Source organism: Labrus mixtus, chromosome 19 (genome assembly GCF_963584025.1).
Source record: "Labrus mixtus chromosome 19, fLabMix1.1, whole genome shotgun sequence".
Lineage (NCBI taxonomy): Eukaryota > Metazoa > Chordata > Actinopteri > Labriformes > Labridae > Labrus > Labrus mixtus.
The window spans coordinates 1,870,001-1,894,484 of NC_083630.1; the positions used below are offsets into that span (position 1 = coordinate 1,870,001).

Below are 24,484 nucleotides of genomic sequence, written 5' to 3' on the forward strand. Positions count from 1 at the left end.
TCTAACTGAATTATTCTATGTTTTTCTACCAGCTCCTGCTGCAGCTCCTGCTCCTGCTCCTGCTGCAGCTCCTTCTCCTGCTGCAGCTGCTGCAGCTCCTGCTCCTGCTGCAGCTGCTGCAGCTCCTGCTCCTGCTCCTGCTGCAGCTCCTACTCCTGCTGCAGCTGCTGCAGCTCCTGCTCCTGCTCCTGCTCCTGCTGCAGCTCCTCCTCCTGCTGCAGCTCCTGCCGGTGCAGAGGGATCTAAAGTGTAAGAATGCCTCTTCTTCAAATTTTTCTTGCTGGGATAGGCTGATGCAACGAAACTGTGTATGAGATGTGGACATGCTCAGTGTGACATCACATGCTGGTCTGCTTTGAAGCCGAGCGTTCGGGCTCCTTGTTGGTGCTTAGTTTGGTCTTTGTTGCTGGAAGTGATCATGTAGTGAGCTGGCATCCAAAGCAAACAGCAAGTGTAGAAAACAGAAGCCAATGCTAAACTTCCAAAAACTGCAGTTCCTTGAGGCCGTCTGCCAAAGCTAAGAAGTTACTTTTAGGTCCTATATTAAAATGACATTTTTTACCAACAGTAATAAGCACCATTAGTGTTTTAGTCTCTTTAGCTCATCATCATTCAAAAGCTATAAACCATCTGTTTGGATTATTTGAAGGATGGGTATGTTGTAGCTGTTTGTCAGGAGGCTAAGCCCCGCCTCTTTGCCTGTTTCTAGATTGATCGCCAAGGGGCTTTCAGGTGGGCGCAACGTGTCAAGCCAATTCATTGTCCATTGTGTTGCTCCGCGCAAGAGTGTATCGCCTAAACTCGCCCTGAGGATTTCATGAACACACCCTCTTCTTCTCTGCTGCTCGTCTCCTCCTCAGCAGAACAGATCAGAGCTTTCTACTTATTAGTGGACAGAAACAAATACTGCGCGTCCAAAAAGTTTGGAAAAAAGTATTGTTTCGGTCACCTAGCAACGGGCGCAGTTGCTTTTTGGTCGTGTGTGCACTCCCCTTCTACTCTGAGCCCTACTCCGCAGCAAGCTCAGCTCGCTCCGCCTCACAGCTGAGAGGCACTTTGGCTTCATAAGCCTTCTTCAGTGATGTCACTGAGACACACGTCCATGTTTTCTAGCATCATTAGCTATAGTGCTAGCTTGTTTTGCAATAAGCATCCATTATTCACAGTAGCTGTTTTATGAATGGCGAGCTAACTTCGGTTAGCCTGTGATGTCCTTAGTAAAAAGAGAGATTTCTCAGATCGCCATTGGTAGCAACCTGTCAAGCCGAGGTAGCCCCGCCCTAACCCCTCCCCCTCCCTCTGCTCTCTACTTACAGTCTGTTATCAGCAGCTCTGATCTCTCTGAGGCTGCAGCCCGGGACTCCTAAAGAAGGAAAGCAGATTAGGAGCTTAGCCTTATGACTGAGTGAGAGCGAGCAGAGAGACTCTTTATTTATACTCTACAGCAGGGATGCCCAATAGGTCGATCGCGCACCATTAAAAAAAAACAAAAAAAAAACTTAATTGACGTACAGGGCGGCCAGTCTGTGTTCATTGGGTAAACCGTTAATGACAACTACTCTCCTCTCTTCTAACAACACGGGTCACCACCAGGTCACCACGTAGAAAACGTGAGTTAGCTTACGGTAAAATTATATCAAGCCTTCAAAATTATATATAGGCTACTAAAGAAGGAAAATGAATGGGGGAGCCGGACCAAGTAAGAAACCAAAAACTTACCATTTCCATGCGGAATGGGAGGAGGATTTTCATATTCAAAGTGCATTTGTCTGATCTGTCAATCTACCATTGCTATTCCAAAAAAGGGAAATGTGGAGAGGCACTTTCGAACTGTTCAAGTACGACACTGATTTCCCTCCGAAAAGCGAGCTGAGAAAGAGAAGGGTGACTGAACTAAAATCGTTAACCGGACAGCAGTAATTTTTCACATGTGAATTTAAAAGTAAAGGCAGCCACTGAAGCATCGTTCCGGGTGAGTCACTCCATCATTAAGCATAAAAAGTCCTTCCAAGAGGGAGAGATGGTCAAAGAGGCCTTCGTTGAGGCAGCTGACTCGTTGTTTCAGGACTTTAAAAATAAACCCGAAATATTATCTTCAATCAAAGCTCTTCAGCTATCAAGAAGTACAGTGACACGGCGCTGTGAAGTAATGGGAGATGATTTGACACAGCAGCTGTGGAAGGACATCGCGGACTGTGAGTGTTTCTCGTTGCAATTAGACGAGTCAACGGACATAAGTGATACAGCCCAATTGTGCATTTTTATTCGGATGGTGTTTACCGATATGACTGCAAAAGAGGAGCTGTTAACAATACTGCCCATGAAGGAACACACGCAGGGAGAGGACATTTTTCAGTCTTTCAAAAACTTTATTTTGAAAACCCAGCTCCCGGTGAGCAAATTAATGTCAATCACCACGGACGGTGCGCCCGCGATGGTGGGCCGCTTGAATGGATTTATTGCCAAGTGCAGGGAAGACGATGCTTTCCCGGACTTCCTTAACTACCACTGCATAATACACCAACCAGCATTATGTGCAAAAATGCTAAACATGAAAGAGATAATGGATGTGACAACGAAAATCGTCTGTTCTATTCGAGCGAGATCTCTTCAAAGACGGCTGTTTCGTGCACATCTGGAGGAGGCTGACTGCAGCTACTCTGACCTGTTGTTACACACTGACGTAAAATGGTTTAGTAGGGGGAAATTCCTGCAGAGATTTCGAGACCTCTGTCCGGAGATAAAGGAGTTTCTTCTTGTCAGTAAAAATGCAGAATACAAGCCACTTAATGACGATCAGTGGCTGCTTGATTTGGCGTTATTAACTGATCTCACTAACATGCTGAATGAGCTCAATTTAGAGCTGCAAGGAAAAGACAAAACCGTGGTCAACATGATCAGTTCAGTTAATGCTTTCAAACGTAAAATGCAACTTCTGTCCTCAAAGATGCAGCACCATGATTTGGGGAACTTTCAAAACCTCACATCGGAGCTGGAGACTCAAGGGAAGGCGTGTGCGCAACTTGACAGTGCGCGCTACACAGAGCAGATTGAAAACTGTCTGTCAGACTTTGACAGACGGTTTCAAGACTTTGCTTTACTCGAGCCAATCGCCACATTCATGTGCTACCCATTTAGGGAAGATATTGAGGTTGATTCACTTGCATCAAAAATTGCGACACTTTTTCACCTGAACTCGTCTGCAGTGGAGGATGAGATGTTGACACTACAGGCTGACATTCAGCTGAAGTCCAGGGCTCATGGACAGTTTTGGAACTTACTCAAAGAGGAAAAGTACCCAAACATGAGAAAATGTGCTACCTCCTTGACTGCATTATTCGGCTCTACTTATTTGTGCGAGTCAGCCTTTTCCCACATGAAGATTATTAAGTCCAAATACCGTTCCACCATGACTGATGATCATTTGGAAGCCTGTTTGAGGCTGGCTACCAGCAGCTACTGTCCGGACTGTGCAACCCTGGCTGACTCCATTCAGTGCAAGTCATCAGAGTAAGGTAGTGACCATAAATGTAATAAATTGTATTGTACCATAAGGGTTAATGCAGTGAGTCAAGGTATGCCAACATATATATATATAAAGTATATTCAGTATATATGTGTGTATATATATATATATATATATATATATATATATTTATAAATACATATATTTAGCATATTTGAATGCAGGTAGATAATTTTGACCTGGTAATTTTAAAAGTAGCTCGCAAGCCAAAAAAGTGTGGGCACCACCGCTCTACAGGATATATTTAGAGGTGTTCTTGTGCAAACACACAGTAGTTGAGTTAGAATTAAACTCTCTAAGAAGTTCAAATATTTTCTCTTTGAGGTTAACTAAGAAAAAGAAATCAAAGCTGTGTGCATTTACCATCTTTTAACAGTTTTAATAAAAACAGGAAAGACACTTTTACACTCTTAGGCTGTATATAAGAAGGACGTCATCATCTGCTTTCTTAGAGTCTGGAGTCACTACATCATGTCGGCCTCCCTCTGGAGTTTAAATTCAAGGTGTGACTGCCCGTCTCCGAGTGACGTTTGCAGGCGTATCATGTGTTCTCTGGTGGGACATAGACAGCTGATCTACTCGCCCAAATCCACAAATGATCTGAAGTTAACTTCCTCTTCTGTCTCTCTCAGCATGTCTGACTCTCTCCTCGATGTCTGACTCGATGTCCGACTCTCTTCACGATGTCTGACTATCTCCTCGATGTCGGACTCTCTCCTCGATGTCCGACTCTCTCCATGATGTCCGACTCTCTCCACGATGTCTGACTCTCTCCTCGATGTCTGACTCTATGTCCGACTCTCTCCTCGATGTCCGACTCTCTCCTCGATGTCCGAATCTCTCCTCGATGTCTGACTCTATGTCTGACTCTCTCCTCGATGTCCGACTCTCTCCACAATGTCTGACTCTCTCCTCGATGTCTGACTCTATGTCTGACTCTCTCCTCGATGTCCGACTCTCTCCTCGATGTCCGACTCTCTCCTTGATGTCTGATTCTCTCCTCGATGTCCGACTCTCTCCTTGATGTCTGACTCGATGTCCGACTCTCTCCTCGATGTCTGACTCTCTCCACGATGTCTGACTCTGTCCTTGATGTCTGACTCTCTCCTCGATGTCCAACTCTCTCCTCGATGTCCGATTCTCTCCTCGATGTCTGACTCTCTCCTCGATGTCTGACTCCCTCCTCGATGTCTGACTCTCTCCTCGATTTCCAACTCTCTCCTCGATGTCTGACTCGATGTCTGACTCTCTCCTCGATGTCTGACTCTATGTCTGACTCTCTCCTCGATGTCCGACTCTCTCCTCGATATTCGACTCTCTCCTCGATGTCTGACTCTCTCCTCGATGTCTGACTCTCTCCTCGATATCTGGCTCTATGTCTGACTCTCTCCTCAATGTCCAACTCTCTCCTCGATGTCTGACTCTATGTCTGACTCTCTCCTTGATGTCTGACTCTCTCCTCTATGTCTGACTCTCTCCTCGATGTCCGACTCTCTCCACGATGTCCGACTCTCTCCACGATGTCTGACTCTCTCCACGATGTCTGACCCGATGTCTGACTCGATGTCTGACTCTCTCCACGATGTCTGACTCTCTCCTCGATGTCTGACTCTCTCCTCGATGTCTGACTCTCTGCTCGATGTCCGACTCTCTCCTTGATGTCCGACTCTCTCCTCGATGTTCGACTCTCTCCTCGATGTCTGACTCGATGTCTGACTCTCTCCTCGATGTCTGACTCTATGTCTGACTCTCTCCTCGATGTCCGACTCTCTCCTCGATGTCCAACTCTATGTCTGACTCTCTCCTCGATGTCTGACTCTATGTCTGGCTCTCTCCTCGATGTCCGACTCGCTCCTCGATGTCTGACTCTCTCCTCAATGTCTGACTCTCTCCTCAATGTTCGACTCTCTCCTCGATGTCCGATTCTCTCCTCGATGTCTGACTCTCTCCTCGGTGCCTGACTCTCTCCTCGATGTCTGACTCGATGTCTGACTCTCTCCTTGATGTCTGACTCGATGTCCGACTCTCTCCACGATGTCTGACTCTCTCCTCGATGTCTGACTCTCTCCACGATGTTTGACTCTCTCCTCGATGTCCGACTCTCTCCACGATGTTTGACTCTCTCCTCGATGTCCGATTCTCTCCTCGATGTCTGACTCTCTCCTCGGTGCCTGACTCTCTCCTCGATGTCTGACTCGATGTCTGACTCTCTCCTTGATGTCTGACTCGATGTCCGACTCTCTCCACGATGTCTGACTCTCTCCTCGATGTCTGACTCTCTCCACGATGTCTGACTCTCTCCTCAATGTTCGACTCTCTCCTCGATGTCCGATTCTCTCCTCGATGTCTGACTCTCTCCTCGGTGCCTGACTCTCTCCTCGATGTCTGACTCGATGTCTGACTCTCTCCTTGATGTCTGACTCGATGTCCGACTCTCTCCTCGATGTCTGACTCTCTCCACGATGTCTGACTCTCTCCTCGATGTCTGACTCTCTGCTCAATGTCCGACTCTCTCCACGATGTCTGACTCTCACCTCGATGTCTGACTCTCTCCTCGATGTCCGACTCTCTCCTCGATGTCTGACTCTCTCCACGATGTCTGACTCTCTCCTCGATGTTTGACTCTCTGCTCAATGTCCGACTCTCTCCACGATGTCTGACTCTCACCTCGATGTCTGACTCTCTCCTCAATGTCTGACTCTCTCCTCGATGCCTGACTCTCTCCTCGATGTCTGACTCGATGTCTGACTCTCTCCTTGATGTCTGACTCGATGTCCGACTCTCTCCTCGATGTCCGACTCTCTCCACGATGTCTGACTCTCTCCACGATGTCTGACTCTCTCCTCGATGTCTGACTCGCTCCTCGATGTCTGACTCTCTGCTCGATGTCAGACTCTCTCCACGATGTCTGACTCTATGCCTGACTCTCCTCGATGTCTGACTCGATGTCTGACTCTCTCCTCGATGTCTGACTCTCTGCTCAATGTCCGACTCTCTCCACGATGTCCGACTCTCTCCACGTTGTCTGACTCTCTCCTCGATGTCTGACTCTCTCCTCGATGTCCGACTCTCTCCACGATGTCCGACTCTCTCCTCGATGTCCGACTCTCTCCTCGATGTCTGACTCTCTCCTCGATGTCCGACTCGATGTCTGACTCTCTCCTGGATGTCTGATTCTTTCCTCGATGTCCGACTCTCTCCTCGATGTCTGACTCTCTCCACGATGTCTGACTCTCTCCTCGATGTCCGACTCGATGTCTGACTCTCTCCTCAATGTCTGACTCTCTCCTGGATGTTCAACCCTCTCCACAATGCCTTACTCGATGTCTGACTCGATGTCTGACTCTCTCCTCGATGTCCGACTCTCTCCTCGATGTCCGACTCTCTCCTCGATGTCTGACTCTATGTCTGACTCTCTCCTCAATGCCTGACTCTATGTCTGACTCTCTCCTCGATGTCTGACTCTCTCCTCAATGTCCGACTCTCTCCTCGATGTCTGACTCTCTCCTCGATGTCTGACTCTCTCCACGATGTCTGAATCTCTCCTAGATGTTCAACCCTCTCCACAATGCCTGACTCGATGTCTGACTCGATGTCTGACTCTCTCCTCGATGTCCGACTCTCTCCTCGATGTCCGACTCTCTCCTCGATGTCTGACTCTATGTCTGACTCTCTCCTCAATGCCTGACTCTATGTCTGACTCTCTCCTCGATGTCTGACTCTCTCCTCAATGTCCGACTCTCTCCTCGATGTCCGACTCTCTCCTCGATGTCTGACTCTCTCCACGATGTCTGAATCTCTCCTAGATGTTCGACTCTCTCCTCGATGTCCGATTCTCTCCTCGATGTCTGACTCGATGCCTGACTCTCTCCTTGATGTCTGACTCTCTCCTTGATGTCTCACTCTCTCCTCGATGTTCAACCCTCTCCACAATGACTGACTCGATGTCGGACTCTCTCCTCGATGTCTGACCCGATGTCTGACTCTCTCCTCGATGTCCGACGCGATGTCTGACTCTCTCCTTGATGTCCGACTCGATGTCTGACTCTCTCCTCGATGTCTGACTCGATGTCTGACTCTCTCCTCGATGTCCGACGCGATGTCTGACTCTCTCCTCGATGTCCGACTCGATGTCTGACTCTCTCCTCGATGTCTGACTCGATGTCTGACTCTCTCCTCGATGTCTGACTCGATGTCTGACTCTCTCCTCGATGTCTGACTCTCTCCACAATGCCTGACTCGATGTCTGACTCTCTCCTCGATGTCTGACTCGATGTCTGACTCTCTGCTCGATGTCTGACTCTCTCCACGATGTCTGGCTCTCTCCTCGATGTCTGACTCTCTCCTTGATATCCGACTCTCTCCTCAATGTCTGACTCTCTCCACGATGTCTGACTGTCTTCTCGATATCTGACTCTCTCCTCGATATCCGACTCTGACCTTAATGTCTGACGATGTCCGACTCGATGTCCGACTCGATGTCCGACTCGATGTCCAACTCTCTCCTCGATGTCTGACTCTCTCCTCGATGTCTGACTCTATGTCTGACTCTCTCCTCGATGTCTGACTCTCTCCTCGATGTCCGACTCTCTCCTCGATGTCCGACTCTCTCCTCGATGTCTGACTCTCTCCTCGATGTCTGACTCTATGTCTGACTCTCTCCTCGATGTCTGACTCTCTCCTCGATTTCCGACTCTCTCCTCGATGTCTGACTCTCTCCTCGATGTCTGACTCTCTCATCGATGTCTGACTCTATGTTTGACTCTCTCCTCGATGTCCGACTCTCTCCTCGATGTCCAACTCTATGTCTGACTCTCTCCTCGATGTCCGACTCTCTCCTCGATATCGGACTCTCTCCTCGATGTCCGATTCTCTCCTCAATGTCCGACTCGCTCCTCGATGTCCGACTCTCTCCTCGATGTCTGACTCTCTCCACGATGTCTGAATCTCTCCTCGATGTTCGACTCTCTCCTCGATGTCCGATTCTCTCCTCGATTTCTGACTCTCTCCTCGATGTCTGACTCAATGTCTGACTCTCTCCACGATGTCTGACTGTCTTCTTGATATCTGACTCTCTCCTCGATGTCCGACTCTGACCTTAATGTCTGACGATGTCCGACTCTCTCCTCGATGTCCGACTCGATGTCCGACTCGATGTCCGACTCGATGTCCGACTCGATGTCCGACTCTCTCCTCTATGTCCGACTCTCTCCTCGATGTCCGACTCTCTCCTCGATGTCGGACTCTCTCCTCGATGTCCGACTCTCTCCTCGATGTCCAACTCTATGTCTGACTCTCTCCTCGATGTCCGACTCTCTCCTCGATGTCTGACTCTATGTCTGACTCTCTCCTCGATGTCCGACTCTCTCCCCGATGTCTGACTCTCTCCTCGATGTCCGACTCTCTCCTCGATGTCGGACTCTCTCCTCGATGTCCGACTCGCTCCTCGATGTCCGACTCTCTCCTCGATGTCGGACTCTCTCCTCAATGTCTGACTCGATGTCTGACTCTCTCCTTGATGTCTGACTCTCTCCTCGATGTCTCACTCTCTCCTCGATGTTCAACCCTCTCCACAATGTCTGACTCGATGTCTGACTCTCTCCTCGATGTCTGACGCGATGTCTGACTCTCTCCTCGATGTCCGAATCGATGTCTGACTCTCTCCTCGATGTCTGACTCGATGTCCGACTCTCTCCTCGATGTCCGAATCTCTCCACGATGTCTGACTCTCTCCTCGATGTCTGACTCTCTCCACGATGTCCGACTCTCTCCACGATGTCTGACTCTCTCCTCGATGTCTGACTCTCTCCTCGATGTCTGACTCTCTCCACGATGTTCGACTCTCTCCGCGATGTCCGACTCGATAGCTGACTCTCTCCTCGATGTCTGACTCTCTCCACGATATCTGACTCTCTCCTCCATGTCTGACTCTCTCCTCGATGTCTGACTCTCTCCACGATATCTGACTCTCTCCTCCATGTCTGACTCTATCCACGATGTCTGACTCTCTCCTCCATGTCCGACTGGATGTCTGACTCGATGTCTGACTCGATGTCTGACTCTCTCCTCGATGTCCGACTCTCTCCTCCATGTCTGACTCTCTCCTCCATGTCCGACTCGATGTCTGACTCTCTCCTCGATGTCCGACAATGTCCGACTCTCTCCTCGATGTCCAACTCGATGTCTGACTCTCTCCTCGATGTCCGACTCTCTCCACGATTTCTGACTCTCTCCACAATGCCTGACTCGATGTCTGACTCTCTCCTCGATGTCTGACTCGATGTCTGACTCTCTGCTCGATGTCTGACTCTCTCCACGATGTCTGGCTCTCTCCTCGATGTCTGACTCTCTCCTTGATATCCGACTCTCTCCTCAATGTCTGACTCTCTCCACGATGTCTGACTGTCTTCTCGATATCTGACTCTCTCCTCGATGTCCGACTCTGACCTTAATGTCTGACGATGTCCGACTCGATGTCCGACTCGATGTCCAACTCTCTCCTCGATGTCTGACTCTCTCCTCGATGTCTGACTCTATGTCTGACTCTCTCCTCGATGTCTGACTCTCTCCTCGATGTCCGACTCTCTCCTCGATGTCAGACTCTCTCCTCGATGTCTGACTCTCTCCTCGATGTCTGACTCTATGTCTGACTCTCTCCTCGATGTCTGACTCTCTCCTCGATTTCCGACTCTCTCCTCGATGTCTGACTCTCTCCTCGATGTCTGACTCTCTCATCGATGTCTGACTCTATGTTTGACTCTCTCCTCGATGTCCGACTCTCTCCTCGATGTCCAACTCTATGTCTGACTCTCTCCTCGATGTCCGACTCTCTCCTCGATATCGGACTCTCTCCTCGATGTCCGATTCTCTCCTCAATGTCCGACTCGCTCCTCGATGTCCGACTCTCTCCTCGATGTCTGACTCTCTCCACGATGTCTGAATCTCTCCTCGATGTTCGACTCTCTCCTCGATGTCCGATTCTCTCCTCGATGTCTGACTCTCTCCTCGATGTCCTACTCAATGTCTGACTCTCTCCACGATGTCTGACTGTCTTCTCGATATCTGACTCTCTCCTCGATGTCCGACTCTGACCTTAATGTCTGACGATGTCCGAATCTCTCCTCGATGTCCGACTCGATGTCCGACTCGATGTCCGACTCGATGTCCGACTCTCTCCTCGATGTCTGACTCTCTCCTCGATGTCCAACTCTATGTCTGACTCTCTCCTCGATGTCCGACTCTCTCCTCGATGTCGGACTCTCTCCTCGATGTCCGACTCTCTCCTCGATGTCCAACTCTATGTCTGACTCTCTCCTCGATATCTGACTCTCTCCTCGATGTCCGACTCTGACCTTAATGTCTGACGATGTCCGACTCGATGTCCGACTCGATGTCCGACTCGATGTCCAACTCTCTCCTCGATGTCTGACTCTCTCCTCGATGTCTGACTCTATGTCTGACTCTCTCCTCGATGTCTGACTCTCTCCTCGATGTCCGACTCTCTCCTCGATGTCAGACTCTCTCCTCGATGTCTGACTCTCTCCTCGATGTCTGACTCTATGTCTGACTCTCTCCTCGATGTCTGACTCTCTCCTCGATTTCCGACTCTCTCCTCGATGTCTGACTCTCTCCTCGATGTCTGACTCTCTCATCGATGTCTGACTCTATGTTTGACTCTCTCCTCGATGTCCGACTCTCTCCTCGATGTCCAACTCTATGTCTGACTCTCTCCTCGATGTCCGACTCTCTCCTCGATATCGGACTCTCTCCTCGATGTCCGATTCTCTCCTCAATGTCCGACTCGCTCCTCGATGTCCGACTCTCTCCTCGATGTCTGACTCTCTCCACGATGTCTGAATCTCTCCTCGATGTTCGACTCTCTCCTCGATGTCCGATTCTCTCCTCGATGTCTGACTCTCTCCTCGATGTCCTACTCAATGTCTGACTCTCTCCACGATGTCTGACTGTCTTCTCGATATCTGACTCTCTCCTCGATGTCCGACTCTGACCTTAATGTCTGACGATGTCCGAATCTCTCCTCGATGTCCGACTCGATGTCCGACTCGATGTCCGACTCGATGTCCGACTCTCTCCTCGATGTCTGACTCTCTCCTCGATGTCCGACTCTCTCCTCGATGTCGGACTCTCTCCTCGATGTCCGACTCTCTCCTCTATGTCCAACTCTATGTCTGACTCTCTCCTCGATGTCCGACTCTCTCCTCGATGTCTGACTCTATGTCTGACTCTCTCCTCGATGTCCGACTCTCTCCCCGATGTCTGACTCTCTCCTCGATGTCCGACTCTCTCCTCGATGTCGGACTCTCTCCTCGATGTCCGACTCGCTCCTCGATGTCCGACTCTCTCCTCGATGTCTGACTCTCTCCACGATGTCTGAATCTCTCCTCGATGTTCGATTCTCTCCTCGATGTCTGACTCTCTCCTCGATGCCTGACTCTCTCCTCAATGTCTGACTCGATGTCTGACTCTCTCCTTGATGTCTGACTCTCTCCTCGATGTCTCACTCTCTCCTCGATGTTCAACCCTCTCCACAATGTCTGACTCGATGTCTGACTCTCTCCTCGATGTCTGACGCGATGTCTGACTCTCTCCTCGATGTCCGAATCGGTGTCTGACTCTCTCCTCGATGTCTGACTCGATGTCCGACTCTCTCCTCGATGTCCGAATCTCTCCACGATGTCTGACTCTCTCCTCGATGTCTGACTCTCTCCACGATGTCCGACTCTCTCCACGATGTCTGACTCTCTCCTCGATGTCTGACTCTCTCCTCGATGTCTGACTCTCTCCACGATGTTCGACTCTCTCCGCGATGTCCGACTCGATAGCTGACTCTCTCCTCGATGTCTGACTCTCTCCACGATATCTGACTCTCTCCTCCATGTCTGACTCTCTCCTCGATGTCTGACTCTCTCCACGATATCTGACTCTCTCCTCCATGTCTGACTCTATCCACGATGTCTGACTCTCTCCTCCATGTCCGACTGGATGTCTGACTCGATGTCTGACTCGATGTCTGACTCTCTCCTCGATGTCCGACTCTCTCCTCCATGTCTGACTCTCTCCTCCATGTCCGACTCGATGTCTGACTCTCTCCTCGATGTCCGACAATGTCCGACTCTCTCCTCGATGTCCAACTCGATGTCTGACTCTCTCCTCGATGTCCGACTCTCTCCACGATGTCTGACTCTCTCCACAATGCCTGACTCGATGTCTGACTCTCTCCTCGATGTCTGACTCGATGTCTGACTCTCTGCTCGATGTCTGACTCTCTCCACGATGTCTGGCTCTCTCCTCGATGTCTGACTCTCTCCTTGATATCCGACTCTCTCCTCAATGTCTGACTCTCTCCACGATGTCTGACTGTCTTCTCGATATCTGACTCTCTCCTCGATGTCCGACTCTGACCTTAATGTCTGACGATGTCCGACTCGATGTCCGACTCGATGTCCGACTCGATGTCCAACTCTCTCCTCGATGTCTGACTCTCTCCTCGATGTCTGACTCTCTCCTCGATGTCCGACTCTCTCCTCGATGTCTGACTCTCTCCTCGATGTCTGACTCTCTCCTCGATGTCCGACTCTCTCCTCGATGTCCGACTCTCTCCTCGATGTCTGACTCTCTCCTCGATGTCTGACTCTATGTCTGACTCTCTCCTCGATGTCTGACTCTCTCCTCGATTTCCGACTCTCTCCTCGATGTCTGACTCTCTCCTCGATGTCTGACTCTCTCATCGATGTCTGACTCTATGTTTGACTCTCTCCTCGATGTCCGACTCTCTCCTCGATGTCCAACTCTATGTCTGACTCTCTCCTCGATGTCCGACTCTCTCCTCGATATCGGACTCTCTCCTCGATGTCCGATTCTCTCCTCAATGTCCGACTCGCTCCTCGATGTCCGACTCTCTCCTCGATGTCTGACTCTCTCCACGATGTCTGAATCTCTCCTCGATGTACGACTCTCTCCTCGATGTCCGATTCTCTCCTCGATGTCTGACTCTCTCCTCGATGTCTGACTCAATGTCTGACTCTCTCCACGATGTCTGACTGTCTTCTCGATATCTGACTCTCTCCTCGATGTCCGACTCTGACCTTAATGTCTGACGATGTCCGACTCTCTCCTCGATGTCCGACTCGATGTCCGACTCGATGTCCGACTCTCTCCTCTATGTCCGACTCTCTCCTCGATGTCCGACTCTCTCCTCGATGTCGGACTCTCTCCTCGATGTCCGACTCTCTCCTCGATGTCCAACTCTATGTCTGACTCTCTCCTCGATGTCCGACTCTCTCCTCGATGTCTGACTCTATGTCTGACTCTCTCCTCGATGTCCGACTCTCTCCCCGATGTCTGACTCTCTCCTCGATGTCCGACTCTCTCCTCGATGTCGGACTCTCACCTCGATGTCTGACTCTCTCCACGATGTCTGACTCTCTCCTCGATGTTTGACTCTCTGCTCAATGTCCGACTCTCTCCACGATGTCTGACTCTCTCCTCAATGTCTGGCTCTCTCCTCGATGCCTGACTCTCTCCTCGATGTCTGACTCGATGTCTGACTCTCTCCTTGATGTCTGACTCGATGTCCGACTCTCTCCTCGATGTCCGACTCTCTCCACGATGTCTGACTCTCTCCTCGATGTCCGACTCTCTCCACGATGTCTGACTCTCTCCACGATGTCTGACTCTCTCCTCGATGTCTGACTCTCTCCTCGATGTCTGACTCTCTGCTCGATGTCAGACTCTCTCCACGATGTCTGACTCTATGCCTGACTCTCCTCGATGTCTGACTCGATGTCTGACTCTCTCCTCGATGTCTGACTCTCTGCTCAATGTCCGACTCTCTCCACGATGTCCGACTCTCTCCACGTTGTCTGACTCTCTCCTCGATGTCTGACTCTCTCCTCAATGTCCGACTCTCTCCACGATGTCCGACTCTCTCCTCGATGTCCGACTCTCTCCTCGATGTCTGACTCTCTCCTCGATGTCCGACTCGATGTCTGACTCTCTCCTGGATGTCTGATTCTTTCCTCGATGTCCGACTCTCTCCTCGATGTCTGACTCTCTCCACGATGTCTGACTCTCTCCTCGATGTCCGACTCGATGTCTGACTCTCTCCTCAATGTCTGACTCTCTCCTGGATGTTCAACCCTCTCCACAATGCCTGACTCGATGTCTGACTCGATGTCTGACTCTCTCCTCGATGTCCGACTCTCTCCTCGATGTCCGACTCTCTCCTCGATGTCTGACTCTATGTCTGACTCTCTCCTCGATGTCTGACTCGATGTCTGACTCTCTCCTCGATGTCTGACTCTCTGCTCAATGTCCGACTCTCTCCACGATGTCCGACTCTCTCCACGTTGTCTGACTCTCTCCTCGATGTCTGACTCTCTCCTCGATGTCCGACTCTCTCCACGATGTCCGACTCTCTCCTCGATGTCCGACTCTCTCCTCGATGTCTGACTCTCTCCTCGATGTCCGACTCGATGTCTGACTCTCTCCTGGATGTCTGATTCTTTCCTCGATGTCCGACTCTCTCCTCGATGTCTGACTCTCTCCACGATGTCTGACTCTCTCCTCGATGTTCGATTCTCTCCTCGATGTCCGACTCGATGTCTGACTCTCTCCTCAATGTCTGACTCTCTCCTGGATGTTCAACCCTCTCCACAATGCCTGACTCGATGTCTGACTCGATGTCTGACTCTCTCCTCGATGTCCGACTCTCTCCTCGATGTCCGACTCTCTCCTCGATGTCTGACTCTATGTCTGACTCTCTCCTCAATGCCTGACTCTATGTCTGACTCTCTCCTCGATGTCTGACTCTCTCCTCAATGTCCGACTCTCTCCTCGATGTCCGACTCTCTCCTCGATGTCTGACTCTCTCCACGATGTCTGAATCTCTCCTAGATGTTCGACTCTCTCCTCGATGTCCGATTCTCTCCTCGATGTCTGACTCGATGCCTGACTCTCTCCTTGATGTCTGACTCTCTCCTTGATGTCTCACTCTCTCCTCGATGTTCAACCCTCTCCACAATGACTGACTCGATGTCGGACTCTCTCCTCGATGTCTGACCCGATGTCTGACTCTCTCCTCGATGTCCGACGCGATGTCTGACTCTCTCCTTGATGTCCGACTCGATGTCTGACTCTCTCCTCGATGTCTGACTCGATGTCTGACTCTCTCCTCGATGTCCGACGCGATGTCTGACTCTCTCCTCGATGTCCGACTCGATGTCTGACTCTCTCCTCGATGTCTGACTCGATGTCTGACTCTCTCCTCGATGTCTGACTCGATGTCTGACTCTCTCCTCGATGTCTGACTCTCTCCACAATGCCTGACTCGATGTCTGACTCTCTCCTCGATGTCTGACTCGATGTCTGACTCTCTGCTCGATGTCTGACTCTCTCCACGATGTCTGGCTCTCTCCTCGATGTCTGACTCTCTCCTTGATATCCGACTCTCTCCTCAATGTCTGACTCTCTCCACGATGTCTGACTGTCTTCTCGATATCTGACTCTCTCCTCGATATCCGACTCTGACCTTAATGTCTGACGATGTCCGACTCGATGTCCGACTCGATGTCCAACTCTCTCCTCGATGTCTGACTCTCTCCTCGATGTCTGACTCTATGTCTGACTCTCTCCTTGATGTCTGACTCTCTCCTCGATGTCCGACTCTCTCCTCGATGTCCGACTCTCTCCTCGATGTCTGACTCTCTCCTCGATGTTCGACTCTCTCCTCAATGTCCGACGATGTCCAACTCTTTCCTCGATGTCTGACTCTCTCTTCGATGTTCGACTCTCTCCTCGATGTCCGACTCTCTCCTCGATGTCCGACTCTCTCCTCGATGTTCGACTCTCTCCTCGATGTCCGACTCTCTCCTCGATGTTCGACTCTCTCCTCGATGTCCGACTCTCTCCTCGATGTTCGACTTTCTCCACGATGTCTGACTCTCTCCTCGATGTCCGACTCGCTCCTCGATGTTCGACTTTCTCCTCAATGTCTGACTCGATGTCCAACTCTCTCCACTGTCCTGTCTCTCAAAGAGAGGCAAAGGACTCTTTTTAATCTTCAGCTTCATTCAGCCTCTCTTGGTTCACAGCGATGAGAGTATTAGAAAGAATGATGGTTCAAACTCTTCTTCTTCTCTGTCTGATTAACTACTCATGTAGCCGGTTTTCTCAGCAGTAAATTCTGATTTCTAATCACTGATTTAATTTCATGTTTCTTGTGATATTCTTCTATTGTCAGTGAAGAAGCTCCGCCCCCTCCTGTGGTCTACTTCCGCAACACAGACGACACCCTCCGAGGTTTGATCAAGAACTTCAGAGAGCGAACTGCAGTGCTCAGAGAGAAAGCCATCGACCCGTACGCCACCTCGCCAGAGATCACCCCACCTGTCAGTAAGTACAGACAGGTACACGCCCACAGGTAGACAGAACACCTGTCAGTAAGTACAGACAGGTACACACCCACAGGTACACAGAACACCTGTCAGTAAGTACAGACAGGTACACACCCACAGGTACACAGAACACCTGTCAGTAAGTACAGACAGGTACACGCCCACAGGTACACAGAACACCTGTCAGTAAGTACAGACAGGTACACGCCCACAGGTAGACAGAACACCTGTCAGTAAGTAGAGACAGTTACATGCCCACAGGTACACAGAACACCTGTCAGTAAGTAGAGACAGTTACATGCCCACAGGTACACAGAACACCTGTCAGTAAGTAGAGACAGTTACATGCCCACAGGTAGACAGAACACCTGTCAGTAAGTAGAGACAGTTACATGCCCACAGGTAGACAGAACACCTGTCAGGAGCCTGTGTGACTCACCGCCTCTCTCTGTCTCCTCTCACAGCTCCGATCCTGAAGAAGGAGGACTACATCAGGAAGAAGGAGGAGGAGAGGATAGCAAAAGAAGAAGCGGACAAAAAGAAGGCAGAAGAAGCAGCGAAAAAGGCAGAGGAGAAGAAGAAGAAGGACGAGGAGAAGCGGCTGGAGGCGGAGAAGAAGGCGGAGGAGGAGAGGCTGGCGGAGGAGGCCAGGAAGAAGGAAAAGATCCTACCTGACATCAGCTGCTCCTGCTTCGACGTCCTCTTCCGTCCAATCGAGGAGTTGATGGACGTTACGCTGGGGACTACCATCGACCCTTTCACAGGTGGGGCAGCACACCTGAGATCAAACACATGAAAACACCTGAACGACTTAAAAGCTGTGTTTCTCTCTCTCTGCAGATCGTCGCTACATCGCCTGGTTGACTGTGGTGGCGGTAGCCTACAACTACAATGTGTGGTTCTGCACGGCCCGGCTGGCGTTCCCGTACCACAGTGAACACGTCAACCGTTACTGGGTCGCTTGTGACATCCTCAGTGACTTAGTGAACGTTATCGACATCGTACTTTGGCAGCCACGGCTGCAGTTTGTCAAAGCTGGAGACATTATTGTAAGTTTCAGCTTCAGTTCACTGAGTCTGTGTTGGGTTGTGTTTGTTCTTGAAGCAGCCTAACGGGTCGGGCTGGAGATCTACTTCCTGTTTAACCTTGAGTTCACAGACACAACCAGCCGAGTCATGACTGTTCACTTATGTGACCGTGCACTACGTGTGTTACAGGAGGAGGCACTAGAGGGCACCAGAGAGCTCAATAATCACTGCCATCTTTGTTCCTGCTGTTGTGTTCACTCCCCTCTGACTCTACACTGCCCCCTATTGTTCATGTGCATACTGCAGTTTGCATCTTTTTTGCATTAATCCTGCAGGTGTGCACATTCGAGGCTCCAAACTACGGTGGCCGGTAGGGGTCACACGCTCAGCAACTGATGAAACGACATATATTTAGAAAAACGCGCAGCATATATAGAAACGCTGCACATCCAAAAGCAAATGCAAACTACCACAACCCTCTCTCCCTCCCTGTACAAGCTGCCTGTTGGGGGGGGGCACAGCTAGTTGAACATTGTTGATTTTTGTTTGTTTGCTGTTGGTGAGACAGTGGTCTGTCAATAAAGTAAATAAAGGTCTGTAAAAACTATCTCCCTCCCTCCCTCTCTCTCTCTCTCTCTCTCTCTCTCTCTCTCTCTCTCTCCACCCCCCCCTCCACCCCCACAGAAAGACAGAGCCATGGCCAAAGTTCATTATCGTAAATCTCAAAGGTTTAAGGTGAGACTGTGATTTTCTATCAGACGATGAAACAGGATTATTTAAGACCTTCATGTAACTTTCTTCTTCTTTTCTTCCTCTCTGTGCAGATTGATATAATGAGCATCTTACCTTTGGATCTCCTCTGTCTCTACTTTGAATTCTCCTCTGTGTACAGACTCAACCGCTTCATCAGGGTATGAATCATAAACATCATTTATATTTCTCAATAAACACAGACAGATTTTCACATGATCCATTTCCTCTCTCTCTACCTATCTCTCTCTATCCCTCTCTCTCTGTCTCTGTCTCTCTCCTCTCTCTCTCTCCCTCTCTCTCTCTGTGTTCAGATCGACTCGTTCTTTGAGTTCAGCGATCGACTGGAGAGCATCATGGCCAAGGCATACATCTGGAGGTACACAAATGAATATTGGATTACGTCATAAAGGTCCACTCAGTGAGATGTGTAGAGAGTGAAATGATAAAGGTATCTTACTATATGATCAGACATTACGGAAACATGCTATGTTGAAGTGCTGGCTTCTCTGACAACAATGCAGCAGCCAGTATGTCCTCCTTCTAACTTTAGATTCTGCTCCTGAATGATCTGGATTTGTTTGGACCAGAGAAGGTAGGCGGGTTTAAGGCAATCCCCATACGGCCGTTTTGGACGACCCTCGGTTTGCCAGATATGAGAGCAGTTATCAGGTCAAACCAACAGTAATCACCTGATCTATCTCTTCTCTCTCTCTGTCTCTCATGCAGAGTGATTCGGACCACAGGTTACCTGCTCTTCATGCTGCACCTGAACGCCTGTGCGTACTTTGTGGCCTCGGTGCATCAGGGTCTGGCTACGACCACGTGGGTTTATAGCGGAAAGGGCTCAGCGTACGTATAAACCAAACAAACATCAGTATGTCCTTGTGTGTAAACAGAGACTCATGTTTCCAGATGTTTGTGTGCAGATTTCTCTTCATTTTGATTCTGAGTGTGTCCGTCCTCTCTCAGGTACCTGCGCTGTTACTACTTTGCAGTTCGCAGTTTGATCAACATCGGGGGTCTACCTGAGCCTGTCACCACCTTTGAGATCACCTTCCAGATGTTAAACTTCTTCATCGGTGTCTTTGTGTTCTCCAGTCTGATTGGACAGGTAGGAGGAGGGAGGGGTTTAGAGTGATCTTTCCCTGAAGCACCTCTTCAGAACGTTAATGTCCGTCTTTCTTCTTCTCAGATGAGAGACGTCATCGGAGCAGCCACAGCTGGTCAGACTTATTTCCGGGCGTCGATGGACGGCTGTGTGGCCTACATGAACACCAACTGCATCCCAAAGCATGTCCAGAACAGAGTCCGCACCTGGTACAACTACACCTGGGCCGCTCAGGGCATGCTGGGTAAAACTCCTGGAGGAGGACTCAGGAAAGATCTTCAGACATGTTGATAAAATGTTCTGACGGCGTGTTTCTGTCTCCCCGTGGACTGCAGACGAGTCTGAGCTGCTGGATAAGATGCCTCTGGTGATGAAGACCGCCATCGCCGTGGACATCAACCTCGCCACCTTCCAGAAGATCGCTCTGTTTCAGGTGAGTTCAGAATCTCAGATTTGAACCTCCACCTGTTAGTTACAGAAGATGACATCACTGAAAGTGTTTACTTTGGAAGGTCATACACACACCTGATACTCACCTGTTCACCTGTTACTCACCTGTTCACCTGATACTCACCTGTTCACCTGTTACTCACCTGTTCACCTGATACTCACCTGTTCACCTGATACTCACCTGTTCACTTGATACTCACCTGTTCAACTGATACTCACCAGTTCACTTGATACTCACCTGTTCACCTGATACTCACCTGTTCACCTGATACTCACCTGTTCACCTGATACTCACCTGTTCACCTGACACTCCCCTGTTCTCCCGCCCGTCTCTCCTGCAGGGCTGTGACCAGCAGATGTTGGTGGACATGTTGCTGAGACTCAAATCCATCGTGTATCTCCCGGGAGACTTTGTGGTCAAGAAGGTCGGTTATTATCAGATCATGTTTATAACACATAAACATCGCACAAAAAGTAAGGACATTTGTGTTTGGTAGATTATTTCTTTGGTGTAACAGTGTTTCTTGGCAATAAATCTTATAGCATTGGAAAGCCGGTTTATTACCCTTTTAAATGTTGCCACATTTGCCTATGTCCGCTCTCATTGGGCTGCCAGGAGGCCTGCCATGACTGCCCTTCACCATCAGGCCCGTTTGTTCTGGTGTCTGCAACACATGCACTGGAACCCGCGTTCTCCGTGTCTTTCTCCACACTTTGACTCTATGATCCAACTGTCATAGGCAGAATCTGGACTCAGCAGAACATAATGTTCCTCCACATGTTCGGGTTCCAGTGCACGTGTTGCAAACACCAGAACAAACGGGCCTGATGGTGAAGGGCAGTCATGGCAGGCCTCCTGGCAGCCCAATGAGAGCGGACATAGGCTGCGTGCAGTCTGTTCCGGATTGTCTGGGTAGAGAGCCATCGGCCATATCGTCCTGCAAACCTTGACTGCAAATCTGCAACCCACATACTCAGCTCTGCTGCTTATCTCACAAATGCATGTTCCTTACAAATGTGGCAACATTTAAAAGGGTAATAAACTGGCTTTCCAACACTATAAGATTTATTGCCAAGAAGCATTGTGGCTGATTGACAAAGAAATAATCTACCAAACACCAGAGGTGTAAAGAGTACTAAAATATTCTACTCAATTAAAAGTACTGTTACTATAATACAATTTTACTTAAGTACAAGTAAAAGTACCAGTTTTAAAATGTACTCAAATAAAAGTAAAAGTTACTTTCACATCTCTCCTGTGTAGTGCAAAAAGGACGAGAGGATATTAATCTCAAATTTTTTTTTAATTAAAGGCAAATCTTTACAAAGATTTATCTTTTCAGATAAACATTTTCTTTTCTACCCCATTGACAAAAACAAAATATAAATAATGATGGATAATTTAATATCAAGACTTATATGTTCAAGTAATGAGCTGTTTTATGAAGGGAAATGTTTAAACTCTTTAAGAAAATACTAAAAGGGTCTTTGTCTCAATCATAGACAGTGTAAAGAGTATTTTAGTCTTTTTAGTTTTATTATTCTGAGGCTGCTTAGTCTCAAATGCAGCCTCAAAGGCTGATTTAGCTGCAACTAAACCTGAGATGAAAGATAATCCATGTATTGTTTTAAAATGAACCTGTATGAGTTTAAATATTAGATGTTTTAGTAACTGTTTGTTTACCTATTAGCTACTGAAGCTTCTAACTGAATCTGTTTGTGTTGAAGTATTTTTTTTTTACACATATGACATTTTTTAAGTTGTTGTAACTTATAACACCAAACTTCCTGATACGTCGGCTTCAAAATAAAAGCACATCACAGAGATGGCAATAAGGGGCTTTTATTGTGGAAAAACTTTCCGGAATTAAATTTGTTCATCGCTCGGAGCTGCAGACTTAAGACAATGAGACATCAGTCTATAAACAACTTCAGCAGGTAGACCCGCTCTAGTGGAGGTGCTTATCCGTGCTGCACTAACTGAAGTGGCACCAAGCCAAGAAAAGGGTCTCTCTGCCTCTCTCTCTCTCTCTCTCTCTGTCTCTCGTCGCTCCGGTGCGATGAAGGAACATCATCCATAGCAGGCAGATGTGATTTAAAATGTACCGAATTACAATACAATACAGAAAACCTACTTAAGTAAAAGTACAGATTTTAAAAACGACTTTAAAAGTAGCAAGTACACCAAAAAACTACTCAATTACAGTAACGCGAGTAAATGTAATTCGTTACTTTACACCTCAGCCAAACACAAATGTGTAATGAGCGCCCTGTGCTGTGCAGGGAGACATTGGTAAAGAGATGTACGTCATAAAGAGCGGAGCGGTGCAGGTAGTGGGAGGACCTGACAACAGCATCGTGTTCGTCACGCTGAAGGCCGGCTGTGTGTTCGGAGAGATCAGGTGAGTCTGCAGACTGAGACATGTTGAGATCGACTCTCATCAGTGCGTGTGTGTGTGTGTCACTGTGTGTGTGTGTGTGTGTGTATCATTCTTCATCTCAGTTAGGCGATGACTCTGACTGTGATGATGGAGGACAGTTTGTCTTCTTGTAATAACTTGACTCATTGGAGACGCTCAGAGTGTTAAAGTGTGTCTGAAGACAGACAGCTCTCATAAAGCAGCCCTCCATGCACTGATGTGTAAAGGCGCTGCTTGGGGCCCCAGACCAGTAGGGGCCCCTGAAGGCTCACAAACATAAACAAGGCAATGTTCAAATGTTTTCAACGACAGTATGAAACCTCCCTAAGGGCGTCCCGTTTGACAGCAATCACTCTAGTGGCCCTACTGAGCGTCGCATATGTGAAAACCAAAGTTGGTCAATGAGAGTCAACAAAGAAAAAGGAGATGAACAAAAAGAGGAAGAGGAGTACACGTGATAACAGCAGACATGATGCTGATGAACGCTGGTTGGAGGGCCCCCAACAGATTTCAGAATCTCCCCTGCAGATGTCTCTGCTCTGCATGCTCCGTCATATGTTTTATGTGATCACAAGTGTAGAGGTGTGTTTGTGTATTCTCTGAAGATGAACACGTATTTCTATTCTTATTGGATTCTGTTTGACTTGAATCCTCTTATTAGCTGCTGTAGAATAAAGATAGATATCATGTCGTTTTTGTAAGTTCAGTTTGTATTTACTGTTCCTGTGAGTACCTGGATAAGCTTCCTCTACCTACAGTCAACTCTTTGTCCCAGATATTATATGATATATGAATGCGTATATTTATTATATCTGTATCTGGGTCGCAGTTTGCTGCAGTCCGCTAAAGACGGAGGAAACAGACGCACAGCTAATGTCAAAGCTCACGGCTTTGCTAACCTCTTCGTCCTGGAGAAGAAGGACCTGTTTGACATCCTGGTCCACTACCCCGAGTCTCAGAAAGTTCTGGCCAGGAAGGGACGGTGAGTCTGTCTCAGCTGTCTGAGCAGCACAGAGTCTGTTACAGTCCAGTTTAACCTGCAGAAACCTCACATTCAAATCAGATTTTACACTGCAGCTCAGTTCTGTGTGTGTGTGTGTGTGTGTAGGAAGCTGACCAAAGCCAAAGGTCCTGCAGGAGCGAAGGTGGAGGAGAAGCCTAAAGGTCTGGCTATGTTTAGAAACAAACCTCCGACTCCGAAGCTGCTCAAAGCATTCGGAAGCTTCCGGAAAGGAGCCGTGATGGATAAACTGAAGGTACACAACATTCTGCACACTGATCAAGTCAGACTGAGTCACATCAGGACTTTATAAAATGTGTCTGTTTGTTCTTTGTCCACAGCAAAACGCAATGGAGAAGAAGTGAGAGCTGAGGAGTGACACTGTCAGCTGCAGAGACGACAGGACAGAGTGAAAAGGTCAAAGGTCACATATTCTCCTCCTCTTCTTCAGTTTAAATAAGTCTCAGAGCTCCTCAAAACATGTGTGTGAAGTTTCTTGTTCTAAATCCACTCTGATCCTGTATTTGATCATGTCTATAAACCCCTCTATTTCAGCCCTGCTCAGAACAGGCTGTTTCTGTGTCTGTACCTTTAAATATGTAAATGAGCTGTGTCTGACCACGCCCCCTCTCTGGAAGGGCCTGGGTAAGAAGGCAGACTCAGAGGGCAGAACAAACACCTAGCTGTGGGAGTGTCACCCACCTGGGGGAGGGGCTACTGCCCTTTGTGATGTCATGATGGGAAAATCTCCAAACGGCCTGTTTGAGCACACATTTTCTGAAAA

General features: G+C 48.8%; 1 protein-coding gene across 2 annotated transcripts in view; it reads left to right on the plus strand.

The window, feature by feature from the left end:
- cngb3.1 (cyclic nucleotide gated channel subunit beta 3, tandem duplicate 1) overlaps nucleotides 1-24,484 on the plus strand; it is a 26,874-nt gene extending 2,390 nt beyond the window's left edge. The window contains exons 3-19 of one of the 2 annotated variants that reach the window (XM_061065137.1): nucleotides 33-249; nucleotides 16,788-16,939; nucleotides 17,406-17,705; nucleotides 17,782-17,990; nucleotides 18,654-18,704; nucleotides 18,794-18,880; nucleotides 19,034-19,098; nucleotides 19,449-19,571; nucleotides 19,692-19,833; nucleotides 19,915-20,074; nucleotides 20,166-20,263; nucleotides 20,622-20,705; nucleotides 22,564-22,682; nucleotides 23,530-23,682; nucleotides 23,809-23,956; nucleotides 24,042-24,124; nucleotides 24,162-24,484. In XM_061065137.1, the coding sequence (XP_060921120.1) occupies nucleotides 33-249; nucleotides 16,788-16,939; nucleotides 17,406-17,705; nucleotides 17,782-17,990; nucleotides 18,654-18,704; nucleotides 18,794-18,880; nucleotides 19,034-19,098; nucleotides 19,449-19,571; nucleotides 19,692-19,833; nucleotides 19,915-20,074; nucleotides 20,166-20,263; nucleotides 20,622-20,705; nucleotides 22,564-22,682; nucleotides 23,530-23,682; nucleotides 23,809-23,956; nucleotides 24,042-24,065 (2,132 nt within the window). In that variant the 3' untranslated portion in view covers nucleotides 24,066-24,124; nucleotides 24,162-24,484. The remainder of the gene's footprint in view (nucleotides 1-32; nucleotides 250-16,787; nucleotides 16,940-17,405; nucleotides 17,706-17,781; nucleotides 17,991-18,653; nucleotides 18,705-18,793; nucleotides 18,881-19,033; nucleotides 19,099-19,448; nucleotides 19,572-19,691; nucleotides 19,834-19,914; nucleotides 20,075-20,165; nucleotides 20,264-20,621; nucleotides 20,706-22,563; nucleotides 22,683-23,529; nucleotides 23,683-23,808; nucleotides 23,957-24,041; nucleotides 24,125-24,161) is intronic. The other variant, XM_061065138.1, reaches the window with a different exon arrangement.